Below are 17,005 nucleotides of genomic sequence, written 5' to 3'. Positions count from 1 at the left end.
CTTGTCACCTTCTTGCCACTTTCTCCCAGCAATGGACCAATTGTTTCTTTGACTTTTTTCTTGTTTTTAACATGTTGGAAGAAGCTTTTTTTTGTTGTTGTTATTTTTTACTTGTCATAATCCTTTGTTCATTGTGAGCCTTAGCTTTTCTCACCTTATCTTTACAGGTTTTGGCTATTTGCTGATATTCTGCCTTAGTTATGTGCCCCCCTTTTCTCTTTTTATACTTGTCCTTTTGTCTTTCAATTTGTCAAAGAGTTCTTTATGCAGCTATGGTTTCTTTTGAGAGCTATTATTTTTCTTCTTCATTGGTATTGTGCTAGACTGGGCTTTTATAATCTCACTTCTCAATATTTCCCAAACTTCTTGAGTTGTTTTCCCCTTGAGGATTCTCATCCATGGAATCCTTTCCAAGCTCTCTCCAAGTTTATTGAAATTAGCTCTCTTAAAGTCCAAGATTCTAGTTTGACTTTGTTCTACTACTTGTGTTTACATAATGTTGAATTCCAATATTGCATGGTCACTTGCCTCCAGGGTTCCTGTGGTTTCAACACCTTCTATTATTTTCTCTGTTAGTGAGAATTAAGTCCAATATGGCTGATCCCCTTGTTCCCTTCTCTACTTTTTGGGAAACAAAGTTGTCTGCTAGGTTTGTTAGGAACCTGTTGGATCTTCCACTTGGTGCAGTTTGTTTCCCAGTTGATGTCAGGGTAGTTAAAATCCCCCACTACTATAATGGAGTGCTTCCTACATACCTTAGTTAGCTAACTATCATGTGCCTCCTTTCCCAAGGTTGACATGATGCCTCTCCCCACTCCCCACCATATGGGGCTGCTACACCCCGCAAGACATTTCCTAGCCTGGGATCCTGGGAGAAGCTCATCTGCCTATAGTTGCCAATCCTTCTGCTGGCCCAAGAGGGAGCTTTTGCTGCCGCCTTTGTAGGCCGGGAGATCGAGGAGGGAGACCCTGTTTTTTTGCAAGGTCATCAGAGAAGAGAAGGAGAAAGTGCTCTTTGCCCCACGTGCCCTCACCTTACTCAGGCTGCTTCCTGGTTGGTTGCGGTGCTTCGCCGCCGGAGAGAGAATCCGGCCATGACGGCATCCTAAGGGCTCCAGATCTGCGCCATCGAGGGAAAAGCCGATGGAAAGTTGTGCACCTCTGCAGCATCTGTAAAGGCAGCAGCAGAAGCTTCCTCTTGGGCCAGCAGAAGGATTGGCAACTCTAGGCAGATGAGTTTCTCCCAGGATCCTGGACCAGGAAATCTCTTGCGGGGTGTAGCAGCCCCGAATGGTGGGGAGTGGGGAGAGGCATCCTGCCAATCTTGGGAAAGGAGGCATGTGATAGCAGAGGGCGAAGGCACTCCCCTTCACCCTTGGAGGCTGGGGCTGCTTTATCACGCACTTCTTTCTTTCTCCGCCTGCCCCAACGAGCAAAGGAGGCATTAGCCACTAAATCGCCCGCCTGCATTCAAACCAGGCTGCCTCCTCTCTTCCCACATAGGCTCTCTGAAGGGGGAGGGAAGGTCTCTCCCAAGACCAGCTTCTTTCCTTCTCTCCTGAGGAGGCATGGACAGTTCAGTGGGGGGAGGGGGGAGGCTTCTTTGCCAGCCTCCCAGCTGGCAAAATAGAAATTTTCGTCAACTGGAAGGGATGTATGTGTGTGTGTGAGAGGGGAGGGTGAGAGAAAAAGAAAGAGAAAGAGTAAGAGAGAAAGAGAAAGAAAGAAAGAAAGAAAGAAAGAAAGAAAGAAAGAAAGACAATTGAGCCCCAAATATTGGTTGCTAAGCAAGAGCGTTGTTAAGTGAGTTTCACCACATTTTACAAGTTGGCTACGCCCACCCAGTCACATGCTCACAAAATAGGCCACTCCCACAGAATAGATAGCAAAAAAAAATGAAACCCACCCCTATTTAGGAACCTATGCTACCTTACCTAGTAGGCATATAAGAGGCTGCTGCTGGGTCAGGGAGGGAATGAGTGTTTGCAAAACAAGGAAGCTATCACAAAACTTGTTTATAGTAACAGCCAATAGCACTGAAGCATTATTTCCCCAAATTTTATTCCCTCAGGACTCACAGATCTGAATTTTGAACACATTTTGTAAATTAGCCCATTTAAGGTACAAAAATTGGATTCAAAAATTGTTGTCCTTAGAGGCACCATTTTACTCAGAAAGGTGTTGGCCTTCCAGAAGACCCTTAAAACATGGATTTGTCAACTAGCTTGGGGATCGTGTAGTAGATGGAACAATGAGAATTTTAGCACTATATAGATAAGAATTAGAGTCCATACTCTTTGCACTATCCCCTGACCTGACCTTCTATCAGATTCCTTGAGTAAAAATCAGGTAGATGGATCTATATATTTAGTAAATAATTATATCATGTTTTGGGGAAAAAATGTGTCTTCCATAATTACATATTAATTGTCCTGTTTAAATTCTATATCAATTTAAACATATGACCTTTAACTTACTCAGTCTACATCATACCAGCAACAATATGGGTATACGCTAGATATTTTGTAGTACGTGTTATCAGTATTTGAAATTCAATCAAATTGAATTTGAGTTTTTCACCTTGTCTTTGTAATTTCTTCCTAGATTATTGCTCATTTGGATATACTGAAACCATAATCACACTGCTGAAATTCTAAGAAAAAGTTTTGAATAGTTCCATCTTTGTTGTTAATGATTAAGTCTTGTAGACGATAGATTTTCTTTCCATTTATTGGTTTTAGCAAATATTTTTTTCATGAATGAATGTGTGTGTGTGTGTGTGTGTGTATACACACACACACACACATATATACATACACACACACACGAGGGGTGTGTGTATATGCATATGTACGTATGTACGTACATAACTTTGGACAGAAAAAATAAGTCCATATCAGTAGTGGGATTCAAAAATTTTACTACCGGTTCTGTGGTGTGGCTTGTGGGAGTGGCAGGAGAAGGATACTGCAAAATCCCCATTCCCTCCCCACTCTCAAAATTTCCACTACCGGTTCTCCAGAACCTGTCAGAACTGGCTGAATACTACCTCTGATTCATACTACATTTTATAGACTGATTTTCTATACTTTTCATATTTATGTAGGCCTCTCCTAAACTCTGTTTCCTTAAAAAGATGCAAGGTATCTTATATGGTGCTAAAATCCAGTCTGTATTCCAGATCATACAAATGACCTGACAATATATTTTCAGATTTGGTATATCTAGTTGCACTTTCTTTTATAGCTTGTAAAATTTTAAATTCAATTCTTAATCATTTAATATCTGCTGCTACATCCGGTTTAGGGAAAATCATTCTCCCCAAGGTCAGGGGCCCCAGACTTTGATGGCCTTCTGGAAGGGTCTGAAGATCTGGCTTGCCATCTGTCCTAGAAATCAGAGAGATGAGTTGTGAGTCCCAAAAATGTCTGATGCTACACATAAGAAGCATGACTTAAACTTTTCCCCACTTGTATCTGCCCATCCCATCAGGCCCAGAAAGAGAGGTATCTTGTGGGTCCCACCAGCTAGGGAATGTCATTGGGTGAAACCTAGGAAGAAACCTTTTCTGTCACAGTAAAACTTTCATACTGGAAAGCAGCTTTATGGCAGGTGTCAGCTTTCTGGAAGATTTGGAATCCTTTCAGAAAAAAAGAAAGAGTAAGCTTTTGACCTTGAAACAATGCAGAGCATTCATACTATCGTAACTTGTTTTAATGTCTTCTGCTCAGCATTGCTCCAAAGATACTGCACCATTCTACTTGGGAAACAAAGTCCAGCCAATAAATCACAATTTCTAGCCTTATTCATTTTATCTCAAAACTGGTTTCACTCTCTTTTTAAACAATAGGCCAGGTAAATCTGTTGAATATGTTCTTATTCTCTGCAGATCTGAAACTGTCACTTATCTGATAATGTGGCAAATGATTCAACCTTTTGTTAATTCATATGCTTTTCAATATTTGTGACATCTGATCCCAGCAACCATGTAGGGAATTCTTTTGGCGATGACTGGATATACCAAAATTTGAATGACAACTTCATACATTATTCCAAAGCTTTTACCCTGGCTGGTCAGAATTAAATTCACTTTCCCAGTTCTAGTGACTTACCTAAACAGGACTTTAGACTTTAGCTTATTTAGCACTTTTTGGTCTTTTAAGGTTAAAGTGGCACAAGGTTCTTTGCCTTCTTCCAGAATTTCTTGAACATACTGGGAAATTTATATGCACCTCAGATTACTCCTTACGTAAATCAAGTTATGGAACAAAGCTCTAGGTTAGGCTCCAAGCTGTGCTCTATGCAGGTTTGTTGCTGAGCATGAAGCCAAGATCCAGAGATTGGGGTGTGGGAATATAAAAATAGAAAAAGGGTGAAATGCTTAAATGCCATCCCTCATCCTTCTCCTCTAACCCTTCAGTGAGCTAACCAACAATATTACAAAGAAATGTATTGTTGCAGACATGTAGGCTAAAACTGACAAAGTGCTTTCCCTTTAAGAACTGGGTAAATGTAGGATTTCTTATCATAAGAAAAAAAAAGTCTGCAAGTTGTTAAAATTTCTCAGAATACACAAAATAGTTTCTGTCCCTCAATTCCAGGAAACCAAACACCTAGACAAGGGAATAAAGATTATCATCCCTGCAAGGAGAGAAGAGTGGCATTTCCTCTTCACCAAAATTTGCACATCGCCTGAAACAAAAACCCCAACTAACTCATACACATACTCTTCAAACTAGATAACTTTTCTATAAACATTACTGCCCTGAGCCCTTTTTCCTGTGGCCTTCAAGAGCTGTACCACACATTACCCTATTGAATAAACCATCCCCATTTCAAATACTTGTCCAGTATGCACATTTGTAGCCTAGCTCAGTTTCAAGCACATAACTTTCTCTTCTAACGGGATTTGGTTCTTTCCTGTCATTGTTGAAGTTGCCAGACATCATTTTCCACTTCTTCATCCAATAGCCATTATATCTCCTGTTTATTCTCTGGATTAGCTTTTGCTTTTCAAGACTGAAAGAGTTTCCTTGGCGTTCATTCATTCAACAACAGCTCAAAATTAAGATGGCACTGAATTAATGGTGGTTATGACCAGCCCTTGGATTTCTGGACAATCCAGCGTCTTCACAATCATATTATTGTGATCTGGGTGCTTGACAACCTATTTGCACTTATGATTGCTTGTCAAACATCCTACAATCGCACAATTGCCACCTGCAACTCTCCATGCTGGCTTCCTCAGAAAGTCAGATGGGAAATCAGCAGGGAAGATTGCAAGTTGCTCCCACATCTGTCCACCTTCCTCCAACCCCTCTATGCTGTAGCCTCAGAAAGCTACATTCAAAATTACAGGCTTCAAAGTGGACCGTAGGTATAATGTCACAGTAGCCATATCGTGTATGGACAATTCCCAGGGATTTGATAATAGCTATATAAATATTAATTCACTTTAAAATAATACAGTAATTTTCAAGTTACATGATTAAAAATATAACATGTTTAAATTAAATATTTCAATTCTACAGATTTCTTAAAAATTAGAAAACTAGTTTGGAGTAGTGGTTAAAATGATAGCCTAAAAACAAGGAGACTTATGAGTTTTAGTTCTTCTTTAAGCATAAAATCAGACTGGGTAATTTGGGGCTCGGAACTCTTTTTCAGCCCAACCAATCTTATAGGATTCTTGTTGTGGAGAAAATAGGAGGCATGAGTATTAATTATGTTTGCCAGCTTGAGTTATATATAAAAAAGCAGGATAAAATAATAATAATCCCCTCAATGGATTTCCCTTGTTGTGGGGCAGATGCTTCTGATTCTCAGTGAGTTCTGCTTGTGACAGATGCTGATACAAATACAAAGTACAAAGGGTCACCTTGTGACAAGATGGGTGACAAATTGATTTAATTAATAAAATAGTAATATAGGGGCACCTCAGTACTCATAATGAATTGGTTCTGGGAGGTACGATGAGTACCAAAAATGATGAATAACAAACAAACTTTTCCCATAAGGAATAATGTAGTGGGTCACAGCACAGCTGATTCCAACAAGTTCTAGCTTGTGTGTTGAGTACCAAATAACAATGAGTACCAGGACAAAATATTTTGCATCAAAATACTTTGATGAATTTCAAAGCATTTGAGTATAATGATACTACTATAATAAATATGCAAGAAAACAGAACAAAGAGAGAAACATAACATGCATTGCATTGATGCATTCACACAATTTCACAGTAACCATGAAATAAATCATAAAACATAAGTTCAGGAATATTCCTTTATCCCATTGTTTTGCAAATCTGTGTACACTACAAACTGTATGACTGTTTGAAGAGAAACACATCTGTACCAGGCTCCAAGTGTGAGGAGGAAGGGCAAGCAGTAAAAAAGAAAGTAAAACCTTCTAAGCAGCTTACAAATATAATATTAAAAAGCACGTGCCATTTCAGATCTATCATGATAGCGCCTGCTAACGGGCATCCACACACCTGCCGCCTGCCACATCCCACACCTTGTTGTATCACTGCTGATCACCAGCCATCCCATGAAAGTGAATGGGACTGTCGGTGAGTCAACAGCGAGTCAAAGGAGGAGCCACTGCGGGACAGAGATGACGGTCGCTTTTTAAAAATTATAATTTAAATTGAGTTGATTTAAATCAAATTTAAACCAGCTCAAAATACTGGAATGGTGTATTTACTGTACCCCTCCTTTGAATTCAGATTCTTGATTAAGTTATTTGCAACAGCGCGAGTGAAGAATCCATGGATTAAATACTACACGGAGTAATTGACATTCAGCATTTGTTCCTGCAATGCAAAATACCCAATAGAAATCTTTAATTTCACAATATTCTTAAAAAATACAAATACTACACTGTAAAATATACAGACAATGGATGTTCAGAAATATGAAATTTAAGATTGCATGGACTAGTGTACTTTATTCTTATCATACCAGTTTTCCAAGGATCTCATGGAAATGAATATAGATTTATTTTGTTTCATACTTCTGATGAGAGCAAATTCATGAACTATAGTTTGTTCCAGAGATGTACATTTCATAATCTAAAACTTCTGTACTCACAAAATAGTATTAATGGTTATGATTACATGAGTCTTATTAGTTAAGTTTACCTACTACCAGTAGCATATATTGTAGAAAGAGTAGTTGAAAAGAAGCAAATTAAAATGTTATGAGATTATCAAACAGAAATTGATAATGTTTTGGCTCATAACACACCAGATTTAAACTGTGATTGAAAAGAAGAAAGTGTGGATAATTGATATGGCAATGCTAGTGGATGGTAGAATAGAAGGCAAAGAATTAGAGAAGTTCGGATAGTATCAAGATCTCAAAATCAAAGGTGAAAAATTATGAAAGTAACTAGCTATGGTAATCCCAGTGGTTAATGACACTGGGTGCCATACCAAAAATCTTTAAAAATTTGTGCATTGACAAAATTTCCATTTGGCATTTACAAAATACCACACTGCTTGGTTCTGTATATATACTGCGTTTATACATTATAACATCCTAGTTTCTTGGAATGAATTTGATGTATCTGAAGCCAAACAGATTTTAAAAAAACCTGGTAGCTGTGATTTCACATTATTGTCTATATAGTAATAATTGTTTGATGTACAACAATCCATCAAAATATACAAGATATGGGTGCAATCTAAGATCAACTTTTAACAAGGCAAGCAATAAAAAGATTTATTACAGTATAGAATATATTTTATCTGGTCACATTACAGAGCTCACTATTTCATGTAACAGAAAACACAAACCACAAAAAAGAAACTTACTCCCTGTATCATGCTTGGCCTGCACAACATATGTCCGAAAGGCAACATCAGCCCACCAACCAGTTGTATGCCCCATTGATGATTTATAAAGCTTAATAAACCCACAGCATCACAGCTGCCGGAAAGATCCATTGCCAACTAATTTTTATCGCCTTTTGCTCTGAAAAACATGCTGCTTGTCTCCAACACTTCTAGGCCTCAAATACAGACAACTTTATACAACTGCTGTACTGCCTTTAAGTGTTCAGCTGAATGCACTCAAAGTATAGATGGACCAGGACAAAAACTATGCAGCTTAATATAAAATAGTAAAAGTTGTAAATACTACTGTAAACAATTCCATTTGTTATTTCCATCTTATAAATCCTATTTCTAAAATAAATGCCATGTAAGTAATTTTATACACTGAGAATGTCTTATTATTGAAAAAATCTAATAACTATTTTTCTCCAATATACTCAGTGAAGTTTATCAAACTAACTTTCTGTGTACAGTATGCATTGCAATATGTTTTTAGTGACTTGCTGATGTACTAGCATGAGTCAGCATATGGAAGGAGAAAAAGAGAGAGAAGCAGCTCCTTTGTGGCCTTGAAAGGGAGCTACACTGTTGCAAGGGCTAATGAGCTGACCTGGCTCCTAGGTATGACTATTGTGAAGAGATGTAGAAACAGACAGCTAGACATTGGACTAGCCTGGTATGTAAGTGTAGGGGAGTAAAGCCCTGGCGGGGAGGGGACATTCATTTACTCAGTTGCTGGCAGACATGCTGGTCATCTGATCCAAAATTATAAAGTGAAAAACGAGAAGAGAGAGAGAAAGTCTATACAAAATAGAGTGGCTGAAAAAAAAAAGAATGAAGTTATGTGATAGTATTTGTTATTGGTTCCTGGAAGGAGAAGAGTCCATTGGTAACTTTACTGAAGGAGGGGAACTGAAGTTCCAGAAAGATGACATTTGTTATTATGAAGCCTTTCTCTCTGAGGATGGACTGGGCAGAAGATCTTGACAGAGGTTCTTCCCCAAAGCAGGAAAAAGTGATCAGTTTGAAGAGATCCAGCAGAAGTCAAGCTGAGCACACAGCAGTAAATCTAATACATTCCTCTTTTCACTCTCTTTTGATAAACCTGGTAATCTGGAAGGAGACATATGTAAAGGGAAGGAACTGAAGCAGTTAGGAATAGGCCCTTTTCTCCATTTTCAGTCTCATTCAATCCTTCTTTCGCACATCTAAGTAATTAAGCAATTAAATTAGTTCCTTTTCAGAATTTCCACAAACTGATGCTTCTTTTCTGAATCCACTGCAGATGGACAGTCCTTGGTCCAAATATTTAAAAATCTTGTACTGATTGATAGAATAAACACTTCTTTTGGGAAATAGAATGTTTTGTTTCCTGTGGTTCATGATTAGATTTCCTCTTATGGGTAGTAGTACAATTAGTGCCCAAATACATTATCTCAAACCTCAATGTATAGAACGCAACAGCAGCCTCTACATACAAAAGAACTGAGAAAGATTAATTTGATTAATGTAGGAATTCAGTTTTTGATAAAATCATACCACAGAATTAATATAAAGTTTAAAAGGACAGATACTAAGATTTATCCTTGTTTCACCTCCCCCCCCCTTTAATATGAATTGAAAGAGAGAGGAAAAACTAATAGAGGGCCACAATAAACTTGCTCAAAATTGTTTTAATGTAATTTCATAATTATATCAGAAATCAATCCATCCCAGTTGAATGAAGTCTTAGTAAATGCTTGGAATGAAAAGATAATGGCCTTGGATAAAATTGTATCAATGTGGACTCTGCATGCAGATCCCAGAGGGTCTCAATTTACAAAAGATATCCAGAAGATAAAGTTACAGAAGAGTACTGCTTGGAAGAAGATAAAAGTATGATCTAACTGGACACAGGTAAGAGCCTTCCTTAATTTATGTGAATAGGAATGGCAAAATATATTTATTTCTCTCCTCTTAATGTGTCTTCCAAGTGACAGCCAGCAGCTTTGTTCAATGTGACTTAGTCTCTTCTGATAGGAAAGGATCAGGGAAACATTCGCAAGGTTAATATGAGGATTGCTTTGGAACCTGGCGATAAAATTGCTTGGATTCATACTAAATTTGATTCCAGTTTACTCAAATCCTATGGAAGTGACTGAGACATAATTTTGTGTTGTTATCTTGGAGGAGATAATGCTTTTAGTTCTGAGGAAGAGGATCTTTGGAGCTGTTAGCTATTAGGGACTGTATTTTAGACTTGTACCCTTCCTGATTGGTTAGAGCATTAAGAGAGTAAGCGTATGTTAGATCTGTTCACCTCTAGTACTGCTTGAAAGAAACCATTGCTGAATTGGGCAATGTTCATCCTGATTTCAACTGTCAACCCTACTAGTTACACCAGCCCAATAAATTATTTAAGAGGATGATTAGAACTACTTTTGTTGACGTTGTCTATAGTGACAGAATCTTAAATGTCTGATTGTGCTGTACCTCTTCTTCCTCCTCCTCCTCCTCTTATACACAACTAAATTAAGGAGGTATCTGTCTGATCCATTTCTAAATGTTATCTTCTGAATGACATTGGTTGTTCTGGACTCAAAAAAATTCCAACCCCCTTCGCTTAGGTAATGATTTCTGCCTATTTCCATCAATATCATGTTCCTTACTCTCCACTCCAATATCTAAAAAGATAGATTATTGAATTGATCCTAGAGGAATGAGTCCTTTGGAGTCCTTCCAGTTTGGTTTCAGACTGAGACACAGTAGAGAAAGTATTGGTTGCTGGTGGCCTATTGGAGGAAGCCATCCATCCTGACTTTTCTTGATCTCTCAATAATCCTTATCATTGACCATGGTTTCTGGACTGGCTCAGAGGGTTGGAAAATTTGTAATCGTACTTCTCCTTCATTCATCACCACTTCCACTCATTGTTGGAATGGTCTATCCCAGGCCAGTTTTGCAGGATTTCCTCATGGCTCTCCCCTCTCCTCATATCTACATGAAGCTGTTGGAGGCCATCTATAGGTATGGGATGCAATATCATCAGTACACGGATGCTACTCAGTTATGTATTGCTGCTTTTGCTCAGCAATATTGTCAAGGTTCTGTCCCAGTTTCTAAAAGTGGGCACTTGAGTAGCAAGGCTGTCTATGGGTCCTTGATCCTCCTGATCTCTGGACTGCAGATTTTCACTGTTGATTCTGAGGAAGGGAGCACTCTCCAATTCAGAAGCAGAATACAACTTGGGGGTCCTTTTAGAAACACAGTTCCAGACCAGGAGGACCTTTGCATAACTTGATCTTGTGCAACAAATGTGGTCATTCCTGAATTGGAGGCTCAAATTAGAGCATCACCTCTCAAGTATATCTCTACAATGTGCTCTACGCGGCAGCCCCTAAAGGACATTTGGAACCTTCAATTGGTTCAGAATGCAGTGGTATGTGAAGTTATGGGTGCATCTTAGTACACCCATGTAACATCATTATTTTATGAGCTGCATTAGTTCCAATATGCTGCCAGGTGCAACTCAAGGTGCTGGTTATCACCTACAAAGTCTTGTATGGCACAGAACTGAGTTATTGTCCTTATTTCCAATAACGACAATAGCTCCTTGTCCTTATTGGGCTCTACCTGTTTAAATAGGATGGGCATGCTTCAGTTCTTGCCCCAGAAGTAATATCATCTGATAGAATTCAGGAGGCATGCCTTCTCCACTGGTATATCTACCGTCTCCTCGATGTATTATTGGCTTTGAACCCTTTTAAAAAGGCTCTTAAAACATAGTGCTTTGGGGTCAAGGTGATTGAAGTTGCTATTGGGAAGAGTGTAAAAATAAAGTTAGGTTCTTGACTAAAATTCTTAGGCAGCCATACAGAACTCTTAAATAATTATTGTTAAACCCTCCATGCTATTTGTGCCTCATGATTGGTATTATGAGAAACTGGGTTATAGTTTCATATATAATCAGATTTAACCTATATTCCTAAAATAACAGAGCACTTTGAATTATAAAATATGCAAAAATAGTAAGATTCTTTTCTAAGATGTTCAGAAGCTAAATTTTAAAACAGGGGCTATAGAATAAGAGAATCAAAAATGAATCAGAACAAGGGCAAAGACATAAGCATGAGAAACATTGCTTATCTATAACATAAATATAGGAGATAACAACATCCCCACTAATGCAGCAGCGCAACACAACAGCCATGAAGTGATCACCCTCACGAGCAGCCACCCGGCAAACCCCCTTTCCCTAGGTCAGTGAACAGCGCCATTCACTGACCTAGGGATATTGCCAAGCCGCATGAGCGCCTGTTCGCCGCCGCCCAGCTTCCGCAGCTTGGTGCCTTCGAAATGCCAGTGAATGGCGCTCTGCACAGCTGGAGAGGGGGGTTGCGCAAGCAGCTGTTCCGCTCCTACTCCTCCCAGCCTCACTATGCCCTGGCCCAGCTCTCCCTGCAGAGCCAGGGCACCTCCGCTGCCGCCGCCACCACAGCATGGCTTTTTTGGCGGCTTCCAAACCAAGTATTCCAGCAGTGGCCACTCTGGACGTACGCTCTATGGTTGTACACTCTGCCGGCAGCTGGCCCACAACCATAGAGCATATGCCCAGAGAGGCCACTGCTGGAAGACTCGGTTTGGAAGCCGCCGAAAAAGCCATGCTGGGGTGGCGGTGGCAGTAGAGATATCCTGGCTCTGCAGGGAGAGATGAGCCAGGGCATCATGAGGCTGGGAGGCACACGAGCGCGAGCAGAACAGCCACTCGCACAACCCCCCTCTCCAGCCATGCAGAGCGCTATTCACTGGCATTTCGAAGGTGCCAAGCTGCGGGAGCTGGGCGGTGGCAAACAGGCGCTTACGTGGCTTGGCAATACCCCTAGGTCAGTGAATGGCGCTGTGCCTGGCTGGAAAGGGGGGTTGCTGGGTGGCTGCTCATGAGTGTGGTCGCTTCATGACTGCTGTGTTGCGCTGCTGCAACAGCGTAACACAGCCATTTGCCCATGAGGCTGTGCCCGGCTCTTTGGGAGCTCGCTCGCAAGACAGCAGCCACCCAGAAACCCCAAAACAATAAACCCTCCCCTCATAATATGGCCCATGCCATATTTTGTGAGCAAAAAGAAAATAAGACCCTGTCTTATTTTTGGGGAAACACGGTAATAGTTTTTCCCATATAAGCGTGATTTGAGACATGATTAGTGTTTGTGGATCTCAATGGACCTACTCTTCAGTCACTGTGACCAACAATCAAAAATATCAAACTAAGATTTTATCCAGATGATGTGCGTGCGAGGGGAGGAGGGACTGAGTCTTATGGGTGGATTTTGGCTGTTTATAGCATTGTACTATCTTTAATGAAACTTATTTATTAAACAGCAGTAGCAACTAATCTCTTATCTGCAAATGTTTTAACAACAATCGGGTTATTAAACTTAGTACATTATCCTTCTCACTCAGAAATAGAGAACTGCTACTTAATAATTTTATGTAAAGTTGATTCAATGAAGTTATTAATTTCTTTACTTATCAAAATATGTGTTCAGAACTTACATTATTTTCAGGGGTGTATGATATGATCCAGTAGCTTCTTTAAAGTGTTGTAGACAGGTTCTGTGTTTATGTTCTTTGGAGATCTAATGTAAAACACTCTATACTGCCAGTTATTTTTTTGATCATCATTGTATCCTTGCTCTCTTAAAAGAGAATTGTTTTCTAACTGTCCCTCACAATATCTTACACATACAAGATGAAACAAGAAAATAAGTTCCAATTACTACCATATTACATCTCATTAAGAAAATCAAGATAATGAAGATAAATGTCTCTACTTAAAAGATTTACACAGTACATTTTTAGATATGCATATTAAAAGCATATGATAATTTCAGGAGAATAAAAATCCAAAAATCAATTGAATATTTCTGTTAATGTTTGAACAGTAGTTAGCTGTGAAACATTTATGAAATAACTATAAAACTGTATAAATTATATCATTTTATATGCAAGAACAAGTTACACTGGGGATATTATTTTACAATAAAACTGAAATTAACTGTTGCATTTTTAAGATAGCAGTGTAAAATTTCATCATCCCACAGAACATGTTATATGTCCATTACTAAAAACATTCCTAAAGAAATGGAAGGGAATGTACAACTATCTCCGATTCATGTATCAACATAGTTTCTTGTTTTCCAAACAGTTCAGAGATAAAGCCCTATGGCTGAAGGAAGAACTCAAGAATTATTTCTGCTGCAAACTAGAGTTCACATTTCAGTCTCCATCAGACATCTGGAAAGAAAAGCCAATATTCATCCTCCAACCCCCATTGCTATTACAGATAGGTTCAGCATAATGCAGTACTTTCTTCTGAAACTGCAAAAAGCTTTACTTTTATGCAGGAAACAGAAAAAATAAATATGCCCATTATCTACTCAATAGCCAGTGTTTTTGAAACACAAAGTTAGTGTAATGTAATATACTCATTTCTAGCAAACACTGACATTTAAAAAAATAGAAATCTGAATGTAAAAGTAAATATAAATTTTACATCTAAATGTTTACATCAGAAGGAATCAGTTGTGCCAAAAAAGGAGATTCAAGGGATACTAATATTTTTGTCAATGCTCAAATGCTCAAGGCTTTTGATTTATGCAATGTGTAACTATGACTATTATTTGCATATTACAAGATTTAAATGATTATAGATACAATCTTCAATAAGCAAAAAACCCTGACAATTTTAAACTGCTGCTGCATGCCCAAAATTTCTCCTGCAAAGATGTGTTCCTGGCTGGCAAGAAAACTTAAGTAATAAAGAGGAGTATGCCCTACTCCTTTTCAAGTAGAAAAGTGAGATAAACTTATTTTAAGTAAATATGTAACTTCAAAAGCTCTTATAGTAGTGATTACTCCCCCCCATTTGCAATAAACCCATTACCACTACATTTTAAAGGCTCTAATCATAAAAGGCTAAACAATGGATGGCATAAGAAACATAATTATGTAACCTTATTTAAGCTAAAGGCCAATTAATGATATACACAGGTTGGAAAAGAAGTCATATAGCAGATCATTCTTCAATCTGCATCAGGCAGCAAGAGCTTTGATTTTACAAAGCTACAAAAAACAAGACTGGAGGATTGTTTTCTTTAGAATGCAAGATCATCAATATGGAAAAGACGATATCCTCATTAACAAGGATCAGCACTTTATTTTTCTGCAATACAGTATGTTGGCTGTACATGCCAAGGAGAAGAGAAAATGCTAAATACATTTTTAACATTTCCACTTCCATCTGATTATTACCAAAGCATTCCCTTCACCATAAAATACCCATTTTTAAATTGCTTTAAACTGAGATCAGATGGAGAAACCATCCCACAGTAAGAAGCCCCTTAAAAAAGTAACTGGAAATGCTCATTGTCCAGAAATTCTACCTAAAAGTGTGCATTATACTGGAAAGGAAAGGAGGCCATTTCGAATCAATCTACAATATTTAAATCCTTGGCGGAAGGCAAGGAAGCTAAAAACATGGCTGGTGATCCTTAAACATTTCTCCTTCTCTTATCCCCTTAGAAGCTAAAGGGAATAAAAGCAGAATATATACTCGACTGGGATGTGTGGCATGAAAGCGAGAGAGGGGGGGGGACGGGGGACAAAGAACCTGTCTTTAAGAGACTGGATTAAAAACATGCAACGGAAGAGCATCCTCTCATACCCAACCAAACTTCAAAAGAGAGAAGATCCCAATACTATCCACTCTGGGGAGCTCAGTCTCCGGTGCAAATCTGACTTGGAAAGGGGAAAATCTCGATCCTTCCCCCCTCAAAAGAAAAACGAAGCAGCAAAAGGACAAATACTTCAAACGGCTCCCCCAAAGATGAACAGAGCGGGCGACGGAAACCTGAAAGGAAGAGGCCTTAATTGCATGGAATAAACACTTCGAAGCGGGAGTGGGCGCCACTGTTTTTTCCTTTGTCCCCCCAAAAGGAAGGAAGGCGGGCACCCATATGCTACAGTCAGACACGGCCGCCATTTCTGGCCGTGGGTATCGGTACCTGGAAGTCCCTGTCCTCGTTGAAGCGGGAAAACCTATCCGCCATTTTCGTTCGGTTCGCCTTTATCTTAGGAGACTGCGACGAAGAGGAGCCTTACGTACTTGACGTGCGCACACCCAGGGCGATCGTCGCCTACAGACTTAGATTCACACGAACGCTCAGCTTCCGAGCTTGTTTCGCCCCTTTTTTTTTTAAATGTAGAGTTTTTCTCAGGATTGTGATTGGCCAACAGCGCCTCCACCTCCTCCCTGTTACAAGGCAGTGAAAACAGAACTGCCTGTTCTTTATAATGAAGGAGGGGGGGGGGGATGTTTAAAGTCAGGTTAAGCTTGTGTTCTGTTTGCTAGTGAACGCTGGATTTGGACCAGATTCTAGTTTAAGTAAACTGCTGCAACCCGAGTAATTATTTAATATTGGAGATTTTCCGTTAAAAAATAAATAAAGTTTTAAGTTAGGGATATCACGTATAAAAATCCGAAATCTGACAGCCAAGAAGAGTAGCCTATATTAGCCTAACGTCTATCAACAACCACCAGCAAAAAACGCCCACTGACCGAGTAATGTCTGGCATAGGCATTTTAAAAAAGTTTTAGTACTCAGAAATTAATGTTTGGCTGAACTATGATTTAAAATCGTGTAGGGTGCTCTTCGTTACATCGGCCAAGCTATGATTCTGCATATAGTCACTTTCGCTTGCTGTTTCTCTTTTTGGAAAATCAAAACGTGTTTTAAATTTTACCATTTTTTTTCTCTAGGGAGCAGCACCCCAACACTAGACATTCAGAAAGCTGACTACTGATAGGAGAGTGGCCGAGAGGTCTCCAGGTTCCGTCCTTTTCGCCCTCTGTAGCTCTAACTGCTACAGCTCTAATTCGGTACATGCCTTCCCTCAGCTGTTCCTTAGTAAACGCAGCACCCGAGAACTACCAGAAGCAGCCTCGCCCCGTGTTTAGTAGCTGCGGATTCCAGCCACCTTTGTCTTTAACCCTGCCCACGTCCTTCAGGTTAAAGATCTCCTGAAGGAGACTCAGAATTTCCTCGCCTTTTAAGTGCAGAAAAACGTTTCCTCAGAGAAAATTTGAAGCCATTAAAGAATTGCACCCATCTATTCCTGGCATTGATTATA

The 17,005-nt window shown here is 39.3% G+C and overlaps 1 protein-coding gene across 1 annotated transcript in view; it reads right to left on the bottom strand.

The window, feature by feature from the left end:
• The window catches only part of GPATCH8 (G-patch domain containing 8), a 103,595-nt gene extending 87,433 nt beyond the window's left edge, over positions 1 to 16,162 (bottom strand). Inside the window, exon 1 of the mRNA XM_081932561.1 lies at positions 15,880 to 16,162. Coding sequence (XP_081788687.1) covers positions 15,880 to 15,924 — 45 coding nt within the window. The 5' untranslated portion in view covers positions 15,925 to 16,162. The remainder of the gene's footprint in view (positions 1 to 15,879) is intronic.
• Positions 16,163 to 17,005: the final 843 nt, after the last annotated feature.

The sequence above is a fragment of the Natrix helvetica genome (genome assembly GCF_964273705.1).
Source record: "Natrix helvetica genome assembly, chromosome: Z".
Classification (NCBI taxonomy): domain Eukaryota; kingdom Metazoa; phylum Chordata; class Lepidosauria; order Squamata; family Natricidae; genus Natrix; species Natrix helvetica.
Note: the sequence above shows the minus strand (reverse complement) of the source record. Positions and strands in the feature narration are given on the sequence as shown.